The 14268-nt window shown below is 41.5% G+C and overlaps 1 protein-coding gene across 2 annotated transcripts; it reads left to right on the top strand.

Annotated features, from left to right (window-relative positions):
• The first annotated feature begins 2416 nt into the window (after nucleotides 1-2416).
• On the top strand, nucleotides 2417-14262 carry depdc7a (DEP domain containing 7, paralog a). 2 transcript variants are annotated; one of them, XM_086185452.1, is made up of 9 exons: nucleotides 2417-2598; nucleotides 7710-8169; nucleotides 8834-8964; nucleotides 9056-9248; nucleotides 10399-10619; nucleotides 10705-10847; nucleotides 11539-11664; nucleotides 12842-12920; nucleotides 13005-14261. In XM_086185452.1, exons 2-9 carry the CDS (start codon nucleotides 7718-7720, stop codon nucleotides 13226-13228), a joined length of 1569 nt encoding a protein of 522 aa, XP_086041578.1. In that variant the 5' UTR covers nucleotides 2417-2598; nucleotides 7710-7717; the 3' UTR covers nucleotides 13229-14261. The 2 variants fall into 2 exon arrangements, with proteins under 2 accessions (XP_086041578.1, XP_086041571.1); XM_086185445.1 differs by lacking the exon at nucleotides 2417-2598 and adding an exon at nucleotides 3691-4056 and having other exon boundaries at nucleotides 13005-14262.
• The last annotated feature ends 6 nt before the right edge of the window (nucleotides 14263-14268 follow it).

Genomic DNA, 14268 nt, shown 5'->3' with positions numbered 1-14268 from the left:
ACCCATTGTTGTCTTACTTGAAGTGATTGGAGTCGTTTACGTCATCTGATGCTGAAGCTGAAGATTGATTTGGTTTGGTGTCTTACTCAAATTTAGAACATCTTGAGCGTATAATTGCCTGGCAGATCGTGATGTGAGTGGACGAGTTATTGCAGCATTTTATGGGGGAGATCAATTTGTTACTCAGATTTCATACAGAATTTATCCATTTTTTTGACCACTTAAGAATTGATAAAAAAAAAATCCCAAAAAATTATCCAATCCTATCACATCAAGAAACCAGGACTTCTAGAAACACCAGAGGAAATTAATTCTGTCATTTGGTATCAAGAATTTGTGAAATTTTGAGATTTTTTGTGTTTGTTTGCTTATTTTTGGGTACATCAAAGTCGTTAGGTGCTGGAAAAGCTTGAAAATGCTTGAATTTGACTTGAGAAAAAGTGAAGGAGCTCTGCACGAGCGTGTCAGAAGTCCAATCAATCTTGATGAGGCAGAGTTACTTAATTTATATCAGACACACTTATTCCACACGATATCACTTTTCTACTCATAATGATATAGCTCCCCTGATATTTGGAGTGTGTGTGTGTGTGTGTGTGTATTTGGGAGAATACAGGCTCACATCCTGGAGTGAGGGAAGAAAACGGAGGACGGCGAGCTTGTCCTGATGCTCGCCCACCATGCTCTCATGTCCAAACTATTCGCTGTGAATGGGTGGCTGATTTTTGCAACAACTGAAAGGGCCTCGAGCCTGTTGAATAAAATATGACTGTCCAGACAAGATGCCACAATGTGAAATGACTGGCAACTCCGCTTAAAACAAACGTGTCTCTGTCCTCCGTGAGGAAAGCCACTGTCCTCTGTCCTTTGGAGTCGGAGAGGAACGGGGGTGGACGACAGCCAATCAGACAAGCAGTTGGGATTCCAGTACGGGATGGAGACAGATGCTGAACGTCTGCTCTGGAGATGAACAGCATATGAATTTTAATGCGCTGCATTGTTCCATATGTGGGAGACAGACTGAGAGGACCCTTGTGGCAGAATGTGCGAGGGACAAGGTGAGCGTGTGTGTGTTGAAGACCGCTAAACATGAGTGCGTATTGGTTTCAGGGGAATCCCGTCAGTAACAACTAAATGTCCTGTGTCATGCTGGCGCTCTGAAGATGTTTTAACCAGTCATGTACACTCTGGCCGGGTCCACTGCACATTCGTTGGTTTGTTCAAATCCCCACCAGCTGTTTTTCAACAGCAACTACTCTTCCTGGGGTCCCATTCATGCTTTATAGTGTTTGCACTACTTCCCTTGTAGACACAATACTAAATACCTACCTAACATACATGATAGCTGCAGCTGATCAATACCATTTTTCAAAAAAACTTGAAATAAGAAACCATACAGAAATTAGAACTGACAACTTGTGGTTGTACACCTCTGCCCATGTTTTTTTCAAACTGTTTGTTGTACTGACTTCAAAAAACAAACAAACCCATTGCTGCGATGACATGGAATGCGATCAAAAATGTGTTGTTGAGTTTCTCTTCAGAATCACATGATATGACGTTGAAGTTATGTGAATTCTGTCGTAATTGTTGACCACGTGATTTCAAGAGTTCCAGAAATGTGTTTTTGTACCGTCACAGTGGCCTTTAACTTCATCTTCAAGTAGATGTTTGTACCGTTTTTGGAAAATTGCTCTCTGACTCTCTGGATCTTCCTGAGCAGCTGATAGCGCGTTCATTTGAGATGACCCTTGACCTTTGAGCACCAAAATCTTTTCAGTTTATACTTGAGTCCTGCCGAATTTGGATCAATTCCCTTAATATGTTTCTTGTGTTTCTTGGCTTTCAGTCGTGCCCATTTGAGAATAATTGGATGGGATCTTTTCGTGTAGCTCAGTCAAAGAGTTAAACCGCGTACATCATCTGGGAGCAGTAGGGGGTTGATGCGCCTTCAGGGTAGCCAGGCGGGATCATCCCACAGTTATTATTCATTTATTAATTCAAGGTCTTGTTCAAGGGTTTCTCTCACGTAGCTCCACACCATGCTCCATGCTAGCTTCTTTGTTAGTGTCACCTTGGTTCTCTAAGAAATCCTTCAAAAAAAAAAAGAAAGAAAAGAAAAGGATAACTGCTCCGGGAAACATTCCTTTAAACATTTGTCATCACCCTGAGTGTAAGCAAACTTCTCTCCACCAACACCGATAAGTTTGAAGAAGTGAGCAGGGCGAGAAACTGGAGAGTAAATACTGCTTTGACCTTGTCGACTAGAATTACTGATTGCATTCACCAGCTTTCTCTCTCCCGCCCTCTCCCTCGCTCTTTTTCTCTCTCTCCCTCTCCTTCGCTCTTTTTCTCTCTCTCTCTCTCTTTCTTTAGCTTCAGATCTGCAGTCAGCTTTTTAGAGAGTTTACAAAACAGCAGCACGTCACATCGATGTATTCCTGTGCGGAGTTGTAGAACCAGTTTGGCACTCAACCGAAGGCTTCTTACTTTGAAAGGGGCAGAGGTGCTTTTCATTTCAGCAGTGGACTTCCTTCCTCACCAGGGGACGTGATGGACTTCAAAATAATCGTAGATCATCAGTGAGAGAGAGAAAAGGTGAGTTTTTACACTCAGGTCGAATGTCCAGTGGTCAGGGGTTGACAGATTCGAGACTGAGCTTTTCATCAGGGAAAAATATTGGATGTTGAACAGATTTATTTTAAGCGAACAGGTAAATAATCAGACCTGACATTGTAGCATTTTGACATGTTATTGTTTTTGCTTAATTTAAACCATTCTTAAATTTGTGTTTAACCATAGAGGAAATTAAATTCGTCTTATCCGCACATTAGACTTATCCGTCTTATCTGCTTTGGGTCAAGGAACATGGAAGCCATAGAGAGAAAGCCATATTATGTTTTGTTTTCATACACGTTTTGATGAATTTGTGTTAATAGTGTTTGTGGTAATTACAAATAATTCAAATTTCAAGAACAACTAATATCTTGTGGCACAAACATTTAACCATCTAATATCTCATGGATAGAGATTATATTTCGTGGCCACAAATTGAAGAAAATTTTGGTAACAACTTCTTTGTTGCGGCCACAGAGTACATTTTCCCTCTCTGCGGCCACTCTGGGGCTCTGCGCTGAAGAGCAGCTCAACAGTATACAGAGTTGTCTTTGCTGCTTCCCATCCGGGAATTCTTGGGTTGCCAGTGTTCATTCACAGCTCCACAGACTACTATGTTCTCACTTCAGCTGCAGTGGAGAATGGTTCTACAGTGGAAGTAAAGAGAACAGTCATCAAACCGGTCTAGCCCAGTTACATACTTGTGTGTGATAATTGCTGTCGTCCTCTTCCATTCAGCCGGTGACCAACATTGAGTCGACAGTGTCACCTTACGTCTTTTCCACTGTCAGACAACACCTGGAGACACGGGCTGACACGCCGGGTTCCGTGTGTGTCTTCACTGCACGTCTGTTTACAGTGGAAGTCTTCAGATATTTTGGAGCCCAGCATCAGGGCCCCGTGACACCTGAGGCACCTGCTGGGTGAAGTCTGGCTGCTGAGGAACTAAACATTCAAGCTCTCGATCCTCCCAGCGATTAAAACTCGGAACGGTCACGTGATTGCGGGTTTTGTCTTTATCAGATCTGACGTCCTTCTCCTGTAGGTTCTCAGGGTGGGACTTAAAGTTAGTGAAAGGTTGAAAACTTCCTGGAATTTCTTTTTGACAAATTGGAAAAATAAACAGAATCTCGTGCTTGAACACATGGATTTTTTTTTTTAAATCAACACATTAATAGAAAGTTTCAGCACACAACTGCAACCAAAGGGAAAGACACAGGAGCGCGTTTGTGGAAGCGGCGGGAGCCTCATTAACACACTGTTTCCCGGGCAGGCTGCTGATTGGCACATGAATAATGTATCGCGATGGGAGGAGGAGGTTTCGGGGTTGGACTCGGTGAATTGGTTGCGTCACGTTGTGAATTGACGACGGTGAGCAGTCAGGGCCTGGATGGATGTCTTCGCTGTCACCGGAGGGAGTTTTAACGCACCGATCACCAGGTAAAAATTCAGGTTATCACTTTCTGGGTGTGGGAGTAGATTTATTCTCGCGTTTGAAACGGATGAAATAGAACCGAGTGGCTGGACTTACATAGTTCTGCGGCCGACTGCAGGGTTGCGTTGTGATGTTTCAAAAGTTCCATGTTTATGTGGTGCATGTGTTGACTTCGTAAGTCGTGTGTTCCATTGCTATCGCGTGAGTATTGAATTATACGCACGTTGCGTAAAAGTTTGTTTGCAGTATTTGTGTCAACCTCTGTTTGATCTTTTTTAATTAAAAAATCTGTTTGATCTTTTTTAATTAAAACATGTTGATTTGGTATTTCATGCTCTATGAATGGATTAGAAAACATGAATTAGGGCAAGTTTGTGGCGTTAACTGAAGTTAATTGACATTGCGCGTTCATGTCGACTCAGCAGCTCCAGTATTTGTGCTCATAACACAGACCGAGGAGGGTAATAATCAGCATCCCACCGGATATGAGGGTGCAAACTCATGCGGGCCAATAGCTCACCGAGTTTCCACACGTTCAAACTGCGTCTCAGGGTTCGATCGGTTCACCTCGTTTGTTGGAACATGTTGAAGGAATGAAGGTATCTGCGACTGTCGGTCTGGAGGTGCCTGGAATCATGAGTTCCGCGCTGGTGCTGCAGGTTCTTTCTCCATCTCCTCTGTAATGAGGCAGCAGGAGTGTAACCACCGCGTTCGCAGGGGAGTAGAGAAACCCCCCTGTGTTGACTGCGCGTCTCCCTCTGCGATTATTTGTTCTCGCTCATGTGTGCAAACACACGCTGCACTGTTGTCCTCGGTCAGTCCCTCCTGCATCGTCCCCAGTCTGCTATCTGATGTTATAAAGAGGACCAAAGTCACACACAGAGAGGGAGACTGGCGTCAGCTATTCAAGCTGCTCTCAAATCTCAGCCCAGCGCAAACAACAAGAGGTGACAGAGCACAGCCGGGTTCCCAGGAGTCTTCTGACCCACACATGACCCCCACCCTTTGCTGTCTCTCTCCCTTTAACAAGAATTAATGGCTATTGATCAGATCCGGATTTAGTCTGTAATCCAGAGGCCCCTGTGGATGGACCAGCTGGCCTTAACCCCTAAATCAAGGATTTCACTCTGATTGTTTTCTGAACTCAAGTATTTTATTCTGCTGATGATCTGCAGTCCCCAGTGAACACATGAACTGATATGCACCTGAAAAGATCTGTTACTCTGCACATTTGATGACGTCATTCATTTCTTTGGTTATTCATTTATTGATACATGTGAAATTGACCATTTTGTGGACTGCAACAAACAATACTCAAATCAACCAAAATAAGACTAAAATATCCAGGGATTTTGTAACATGACATGAGACTAAAATAAATCATTGAATGATTAAAACTAGCATGCATCAGAGAGACAAAATCAAATTCAGCTGCCCATAAAAGTCAGACACAGACACATGAAGGCTCGGCGCAAGGACATCATTCGACTAAAATCTGGCTAAAATAGGGAGATGAGACAGACATGATCAGAGTGGTAGTTTAAAGTCAGGATGAGGACTAAATATGATTTAAACTATAAAAAGGACATTCCCCCTTCTTGATGTATACATTTTCATCATTATAATTCTCAGGTTTTTGATAATTCTATTGTTTTTTAATGAGGGAAGGAGCTATAGGATTGGGGTAGAAAAAAATGTACCTGTAACATTATATTTACGCCTTTATAGGTTGTGTAAAAAAAAAAACGACTAAAGCCGAAGTTAATATAAAAAGAACAAAAAATGAACAGTATTCTATAAGAAACAACCAACGCAGCTTATGTAAATCCCTGCTTCAGCACACAGTTTACTGCAGATGTACCAACTGGATCCATCCTAGACCTTTCACTCTTCCATGGGTGTCTTGTTTTCAGGTTCTCCAAATGGGTCAGTAATAGTATTTGTCATAATACTGTGTTATCAAAACACAGAGTCGGCTGCTGCTTTCAGGGCCTGATTTATGGCCCCTGGCCCCAGTGAATGTCTCAGATCCTCCCCTAACATTTGCTCAACAAGCTCTTAAATGTTTCCTGTGGTGAGATGAAAGAACATCCCACTTAGGATGGGCTCTATTTTCTTGTTACGACTGTCACTCGATGTTGCAGCTACAGAATATCAACCATGACGAAATGAGATCAGTCGCGAACGTGCTTGATGGAGCGGCGAACACATTTGACTGCATGATCCGTCTACTGAAGTGTGTGTTAGTAGCAATGAAACCCACCCACTCACGAAAGCAGTAGACGATGCAACAGGAACATATTAGGGTATCTCTGGTGAATGCGGGCTGACAGTATGTTCATTGTCTCTTCATTTCCTTGTGCTGTACTGAGTGTAGCAGGGTGTGTATAGAAAGATTGCACTGTGTGTGTGTTATGGTTAGATAATCTGCCTTTTGTTTCCCTCCATAGACTTATTTGAACTGATTTCATTTTCACAAAAGACTAGAAAGAGTAATATAGTTTACCACCAGCATGAGATGCCTTTATCATGGAGCGTGGAGTTTTACGCCCGCATACATCAACTTGAATTTAGACAATGTGATGTTACATGGTGGACAGGTAGTGTGTGTGTGTGTGTGTGTGTGTGTGTGTGTGTGTGTGTGTGTGTGTGTGTGTGTGTGTGTGTGGTGGAGACGGTAAAGCATTCGCAGTTTTGAGAATAGTAAAGGTTCATAAAAGTCTATTTTTGTCTTTGTTTTTCAGAGTAGATATTTGGACCTCTATCATCAGCCATTTTCTTTATATTATTCTTGTGATTATTTTTTATTGACATATTGATTTATTCTATAAAATGAGACCAAACTAAGCCGAAGAACAGTCTGAATCACCGACAGGAGAAAATCCTCACTCTTGAGGAGTGGAACCAGGGGATATTTGTTTTCCTTCCGATTAGCTGAGGTGTCACGTGCAGAGACGGTCAGGTGGAAGTCACTGACCCTTAAAGGCAACACTAAAGACCAGAAGACTTGATGTCTTGAAAAGATCATTTCATTTCATTTCTTTTTCATATATGTGCTTGTAATTTAATACAAGCAGCTGTTTGTCAGTTGCATGTATGCGCTTTAAGTGTGCGTACTGTGGAAACAGAACTAAACTGAAAAAAGTGACAAATGGAATACTGGTATGGTATATTTTAACTGCATTTTTTTGGAGTTCCACAAGGAAGTCATACACAGATGGCCTTTCAGCTCCGCCCTCTGTGAGAATCTGAGGATGTTCTCATCCCCTTAATATACAAAAGAAACTAATGAAACTGAAATTATGACCCAAAAAACACAATACAAACTGCATGGTGGGCTTGGTGAAGCGTTGCAGCCCTGGGGTGTAAGTATGTGTGAGTGTGCGTTTGGTGGATCCCAGAAAGAACGCCTGCTTCTTATTCGGTTTCTAATGAAGGCACTAATTGAGAAAGGAAGAAATGATGTGTCATAGTTGCCTCTTATCTGCATTTATGTAGAAAACTGTCTTGACTCAAGAATTGTTGATTGGTTGAAAACTCTGCAGCAATTAAATCATGAACCATGTTAACTGTCATTGTTAAAATTCAATGAAACAGATTAAATATTATTGAATCTGTCGTTAGCTCCTAGCTGATCTTGTCCTCTCCCCTCCATCAGAACAAGGCATGGCTGGGAAGCCGTTCCGGGCCACCTACATCTGGAGCAGCATCATCTCCAATCTCCACACTCATGTGGAGGTCAAGCGTCGGCGCCACAACCTGAAATCCTACCAGGACTGTTTCCTGGGCTCAGAGGCTGTGGATGTAGTGTTGGCCCACATCACTCTCAATCGCTTCTTTGGCGATGAGGCGGTGCCCCGCTATAAGGCTGTTCGGCTCTGCCAGGCCCTGATGGACTCAAGGGTGTTTGAGCCAGTGGGCATAAAAGTCTTTGGGAAGGAAAAGAAGCGGGCCACGTTTGAGGACAGTAGTTGCAGTTTGTACAGGTTCCTGAGCTCAGCGGCCGGCTCGCCATCGCTGACCAACACCAAGTCCCACTCCACTAGTACCATAGAGAGCGGCTACGACTCGCCAAGCATGAACAGGAACAAGAGCAGCTACAGTCCGTCACATGAAAGGTAATGTCATAACGTCTCCCGATCTCAGTTTTGATTTGCTTTGTTCTCCTTCCTCTAGAGCTAATCCCAAATCCAACATAGTTTTAGATTAGGTGCCTGTTAGATTAGTGACGCCTTAGTCTCATCATACAGTTTTATGTTGATATTCTTCAGTTTTAGGTCGCTCACATGTGACGATGACTTTCAAGTTCAAATATCAACTAAAGGATTAACTCGGTCAATTTACCTTCACTTTGAGGCTGTGGAGGATTCAGAAGGAGACTTTGTAGTGTGAAGCAAAGACAGGCATGATGCACCACCCGTACAGTGCAAATACATGGCAGTCTTGATCTCAGATTGGAGAAGAAAAACCTGGACAAGCAAACAGGCACCATGTCTTTAATGGATACATTCAATGTGACAGTTCAATTGAACTTTGTTACTTGCAATATGGGCCAGATATTCTTAAAAATAATGGATTTTAACAAAACAAAACAAAAAAAATGTCACTAGTCCTTTGACATGAATCAGAAATTGCCAGTTTGACTTGCTAAAAAAAAAAGCAAGTGATTTGCAGGTGCTACAAATCATTTGAAGGCTGATTGGAAGTAGATTTGTCTGCGTGATAAGGCTCTTATTTTCCTCAATCATTTTCGCTGATTGCGGTCATTATGTGATTCCTCAGACAAGAGGTGCTGAGCTACTCCACCCACTCCCCCGTAAAAACAGACAAATCACTGGAGGACGTGCTAGGACATCTAAACTTGAGCTCCACGATCACCCCCCAGATGACAAACCTCGGCCTCTCACAAGAGCGTAAGTTAGTCGTCAGATAAAACACAACAAATGGGCTCCATGTCTTACAACAAAAGGTTCCAAATGGTTTGTCAATGTGTGTCTTTGGCAGTTGTGGATGAGGTATGGCACCAGCTGGCCGTGTTCAGGCTACTGCAGCTGATTGAGCTCCCTTTGTTGGAGGACTTGTTAGAGGGCAAGGACACCTCACGGCCTCCTCTCCACAGCATGGACAGTGACTCGAACCTGCTGTACACCACAAGTTACTTAGACAGAGAAGTTCTCAAGGCCTTCAGTGAGGCACAGTAAGTCTGTTTTTCTTAAAGGTATGATATATATGTGTCTATATATCTACATCTATATATAGAAAGAGAGAGAGAGCGAGAGACAGAGATAGATAGATATATCTATATAGATATAGAGATAGATAGATAGATATAATGTTTATTTGCTTTCCTTAGCCAGACAAGTAGGCAGATTAGTTAGCTTAGCACAGTGAATGGTAGTGGATGGAGAGTGTTAGCGTACCTTAAGTAAAAGCAAACAAATAGATCAAGTTTGAGATCTTGACAACCGTAGTTAAATTCAAGCAAATACAGTTTTGGAGAAAAGATTTTTGATTATATTTTACAGAAGTATGCTAAGACAATTCAGTTAGCTAAGCTAACTGGTCCTTACTCAACTGGTCTCTGTGGGTCTCAGCTCCCTATAGTGGAGAGAAGGGTATCTGATGGGAGAATATTCCTTTCGATGTTTAAAAATGACTAGACCAGCCTATAGTATTCTGCTTTTACTTACATCCCATATGTTTCCAACATTGTTCAACCCCAGAGGAACCTGTAACTGCCACCTCTCAGTGGTCTTATATCCCCTTTAACCTCTCTTGTTGGTACAACACCATTTGGAACACTCGTGAAGTTGTTTCTAGTGTGCAAAAGGTACGCTTAGATAAAGTTTCTAGAAGTTACAAAACAGCTTTTGAACTGAAGAATTCAGTCATCGGCAACCAGACCCTGTCTTGCTATACACTGGCTGTTTTTGACATAGACTTTTCACTGTGAATTTGTAAACTCTGAGCTGTGATACCCCCTTATGACATCACCATTACACCATTAGGGGTCTTGACAAAGCTTCTGCAGAGCCAGATTAGACATTCTAGAGCTGTTTTCACAAGACGAAGCATTCAGCTATGACTATAAACGGACCTTGATGTGGGCAATTGGTGGAATTTAGTCATTCAGCGACTAATGACCAGCGGTTGTCCAGATAGAACAATGGAAATGATGTCAAAACAGAGGTTTTATGTGAAAAAAAATGATTGTTACTGAGATTCAGTTTTGGTTTTAACAAATATCTAGATACAGTTCCACAGAGTGTCAAGGGCTAAATGACCTTGTCTTCCCACTGGCTGAGTTTGAAATCGCTGCACTTTATAACCCCCCCCCCCCCCCCCAGGGCTGATGAGTGGATGTCGGGGGCAGTGGACTGTCTTGAGTTTCTACCGGATGAACTAGTGGTGGAGGTCAGTCGAGGTTTGGCTAGTTGTGCTGATGACCTGCTCCAGTGTAAGAAGATGCTCTACGGCATCCTGGCTCAGCATTATGGACAAACACAACAACCGCCTCTCCTCGGCAACCACATATTTGACATCCACTCTGGCATCTCGGAGCTACTTGGTGAGAAGATATGTTTCATGTGCTTTTGTCAAGAGGTGTACTTCTCAAGCTCAGTGTTCTCATCCTTTATATGGTTTATCACCAGTGAACGGGAAGCAGGAGCAAGCACTGGAGGCTCTACAGCTCAGCCTGAAGCTGCAGGACTCTCGTTGCAGGGAGGAACTTCGCAGGCTCCTGAGATTCATGGCCATCGCTGCCAAACCACAAGAGATCAAACTGCACAAAGAGGTGTGTGTGATGAAAAAATAATTTGTAAACCACTAGGACAAGGACACATTGAGAATATGAGGAAATTTGGTTTAGTTTTACTTTCTTTGGTTTTAAAGGAAAATGACACCTTTTTTGGGAAAAGTCCTTATTCGCATTTCTCCCCAGAGCTGGACTGCATATGCATTAGGGAACTAAGATCAGTTGACTGCTAGTTAGCTTAGCACAATTAATGGTAGTGGGTGGCAAGTGTTAGCATATCTCAGCCAAAAGTAGTCAAATGGATAGGATCCAGGATCTTGGTTCATCCAGAGGTAATCATCCTTACAAGTTGGCCATGATTAATAGTTGCAGTTGCTCTACTACTTTCCATCGAATGTTTTATTTTATTGACGGGAAGTGCTGCGTGAAATCACCACGCCCACTCACTCAAACTGCAGTGTCTCATACTTTTAAATTATTATTTTATAATGAAAGTTGTGCTAAACCCGAGTTATATGCAGGCAAAGAGAAAAGTGTATTTGATGACTGGATGCATGTATGCTAACCTGCCCATCCATTACCATTCATTGTGCTAAGCTACCTAGCAGAAGAGGGTAGGGGAACCATCGTTTCTCTGGCTCTGGCTCAGTTGCAGAATGGGGGATTATAGAATACATTGTCAATTCATATTCTGAATAAAATGAATAATACATGTATGTGCTTCTCTCAGATTGAGAACAGGATGGCAGTGAAAAGGTCTTTCTCAGGTGCCATCGTCTATAGCAGGAGGCTCTCCAAAGGGAAGGTGGACCTGATGGTTCTGTTTATGATGGACAACCACTGCGATCTCTTCAAAGTGAGTCTTCTTTTTTTATCCTTTTGCCTACACACACACACACACACACACACACATATATATATATATATATACATACATATATATGTATGTATGTATGTATGTATGTATAAATATATACATATACATATATATGTATGTATAAATATATACATATATATGTATGTATACATATATACATGTATGTATACATATATGTATACATATATATACATATATACATGTATATATACATGTATATATATGTGTGTGTGTATATATATGTATATATATATGTGTGTGTGTATATATATGTATATATATATGTGTGTATATATATATGTATATATATATATATATATATATATATATATATATGTGTGTGTGTATATATATATGTATATATATATGTGTGTATATATATATATATATGAATGTGAGAGTGAATGGTTGTCGGTCTCTATGTGTTGGCCCTGCGATGGACTGGCGACCTGTCCAGGGTGTACCCCGCCTCTCGCCCGTAGATGCTGGGATAGGCTCCAGCCCCCCGCGACCTGTACTTGTAAGGAATAAGCGGAAGACGACGATGGATGGATGGATGGATGGATGGATATATATATGTGTGTGTGTGTGTGTGCGCGTGTGTGCGCCATGTGTTATAAAAGGGTCATAGCTATTAAGAGCTCAGCAGATCACAGATAAAATACAAGTAGACAAATTTAGGGGCACATACATCATCTTCCTAAGATTCCTATGATACATGTGATGTAAGAGAGAACCCAGTCTGGCTATGCAGCTCTATCTCAGATGGCCTCAATGGCAACAGGCAACAGATTGTTACGTAAGTGAAGCACAGTTGGGGTGTGTGTGTGTGTGTGTGTGTGTGTGTGTGTGTGTGTGTGTGTGTGTGTGTGTGTGTGTGTGTGTGTGTGTGTAGCTGCAGGTGCTTATATGAAAAATAATGCCGGTTTTGTTTGTTCTTCTATTCAAACCTCTCACTCTACCGTCACGGTGATGCTTTCAAACGCTCTTGTTGCTTTGACATTCATCCACTATTGAGTTTAGATCTGTACAATACGCACATGCAACCACATTTCTTTGTTATGATTTTAATTTGACGTAAAATAAAAACGGAATATCTGAGCTTGCAGTCAAGATTTTTAAAGACTACATGTATTTCAATTGTTTCCCCCACCAGATCCCTGTTTCACTGCACAAGATGGTCAGTGACAGAATAATCAACATCTTGAATGGGAAAGATACAGATATGATGACAGGTATGCAGATTACTAATTCTGTATGCATGATCTTGTTCAATGAATGATGAGCTTGACTTTTTTTCTTTTTGTTTTAATTTTCAGGGTCAACATACTGCACAAGACTGAGTTTGAACGCTTATTCTGAAAATGCTCAAAAAACCACTAAAGAAGAACTTTGGTCCTTACTCCGGACAATCCACGAGAACCCCAAGCTCTCCACCAAAGAGAAGAGACGGCTCCTTGGACAGTTTTACAAAGGACACCCAGAGATTTTTGTCCAGTACTTCGGTAATAGATTGTCCACTGTCAACGCATTGCTACAGTAATATTTATTAAACACATTCATGTAGTATAATGTAAAAAGTGGTAGATTCAAGAACAAAAGATGTACAGTTGAAGATGTGCAGTATAAGTGGATTTTATTTGCTTGTATGTAAATAGTTTCAAACTACTGACCCAGAATGTGAATTTCATGCGCAGATTCTTATTCAGCTCTGATATTTATGGACAGATGTACTTGATATTTTTTTTGGGATGCAGGACACTCAAGAAATATCTTTGGTAGTTTTGTATGAGAGAAAAATGAACCAAAGTATGTTGGTAGTTGGCGTCGTGTCTCTAGAGGCTGAGAACAAACCAGCATGTTGATTCTTTACGAACAACGTTAGAAATAAATGTGTCTGTTGTTTCTCACATACAATGTGACACAGTCCAGCTGAGAAACCATCGAACGGAAATGTGAAAATCTGAAAGTCTGATGTTGTGGTGTAGTGAACAGTAGAGGAATTCATGAGAACCATCCTTTTGGGGTTTAGTTGCTTCAGATCAGCAAAATTTTTTTAATTTTTTTTTTAGCTGAAAACATCGACCTGATTTCCGTGGCATCTCCAAGTGTCTGTTTTAAATAAGGTTTATGTGTTCCCTCTAATTAGCTGAGGAAAATGCTTCCACATTTCCAGGTGACAAAGAATTCCCAGACAAAAACAGAAACCACAAACATCTTGTTCAGATTTTGGCAGCAGATCCTTACAGAAATCATCAGGAACTATCCAACGTTAGTACACATGTACCCGTTGTGTCGTTGGACACAACTCGTGTGGACTTTCATTAAAAAGAAAAACAACAGCAACACATGGCATCTGGTATGCCAAGTTATGAATCCACAATAAACATTTTTTTTGTCTGAATGTTAGACAAATAAGCTTGCATGCTGTCTTTCATTAAAATAAAACAGCTGTGTTGAGTTCACTGTCCATTTGCTGCATCTCATCACTGTTTATGGTCCAATTTCCTGGCAAAACAAATACGCTTTCATCAAGATATGAGTCTGAGCTTGAGAGTTGAACAGCAGAGGACAAGTCGAAAT

This window comes from Aulostomus chinensis, chromosome 2 (genome assembly GCF_037954235.1).
Source record: "Aulostomus chinensis isolate RoL2024-O1b breed Wild chromosome 2, RoL_Achi_v1.0, whole genome shotgun sequence".
NCBI classification, from domain to species: Eukaryota; Metazoa; Chordata; class Actinopteri; order Syngnathiformes; family Aulostomidae; genus Aulostomus; species Aulostomus chinensis.
The sequence above is the reverse complement of the archived record's forward strand: the minus strand, read 5'-3'. Positions and strand labels throughout refer to the sequence as shown.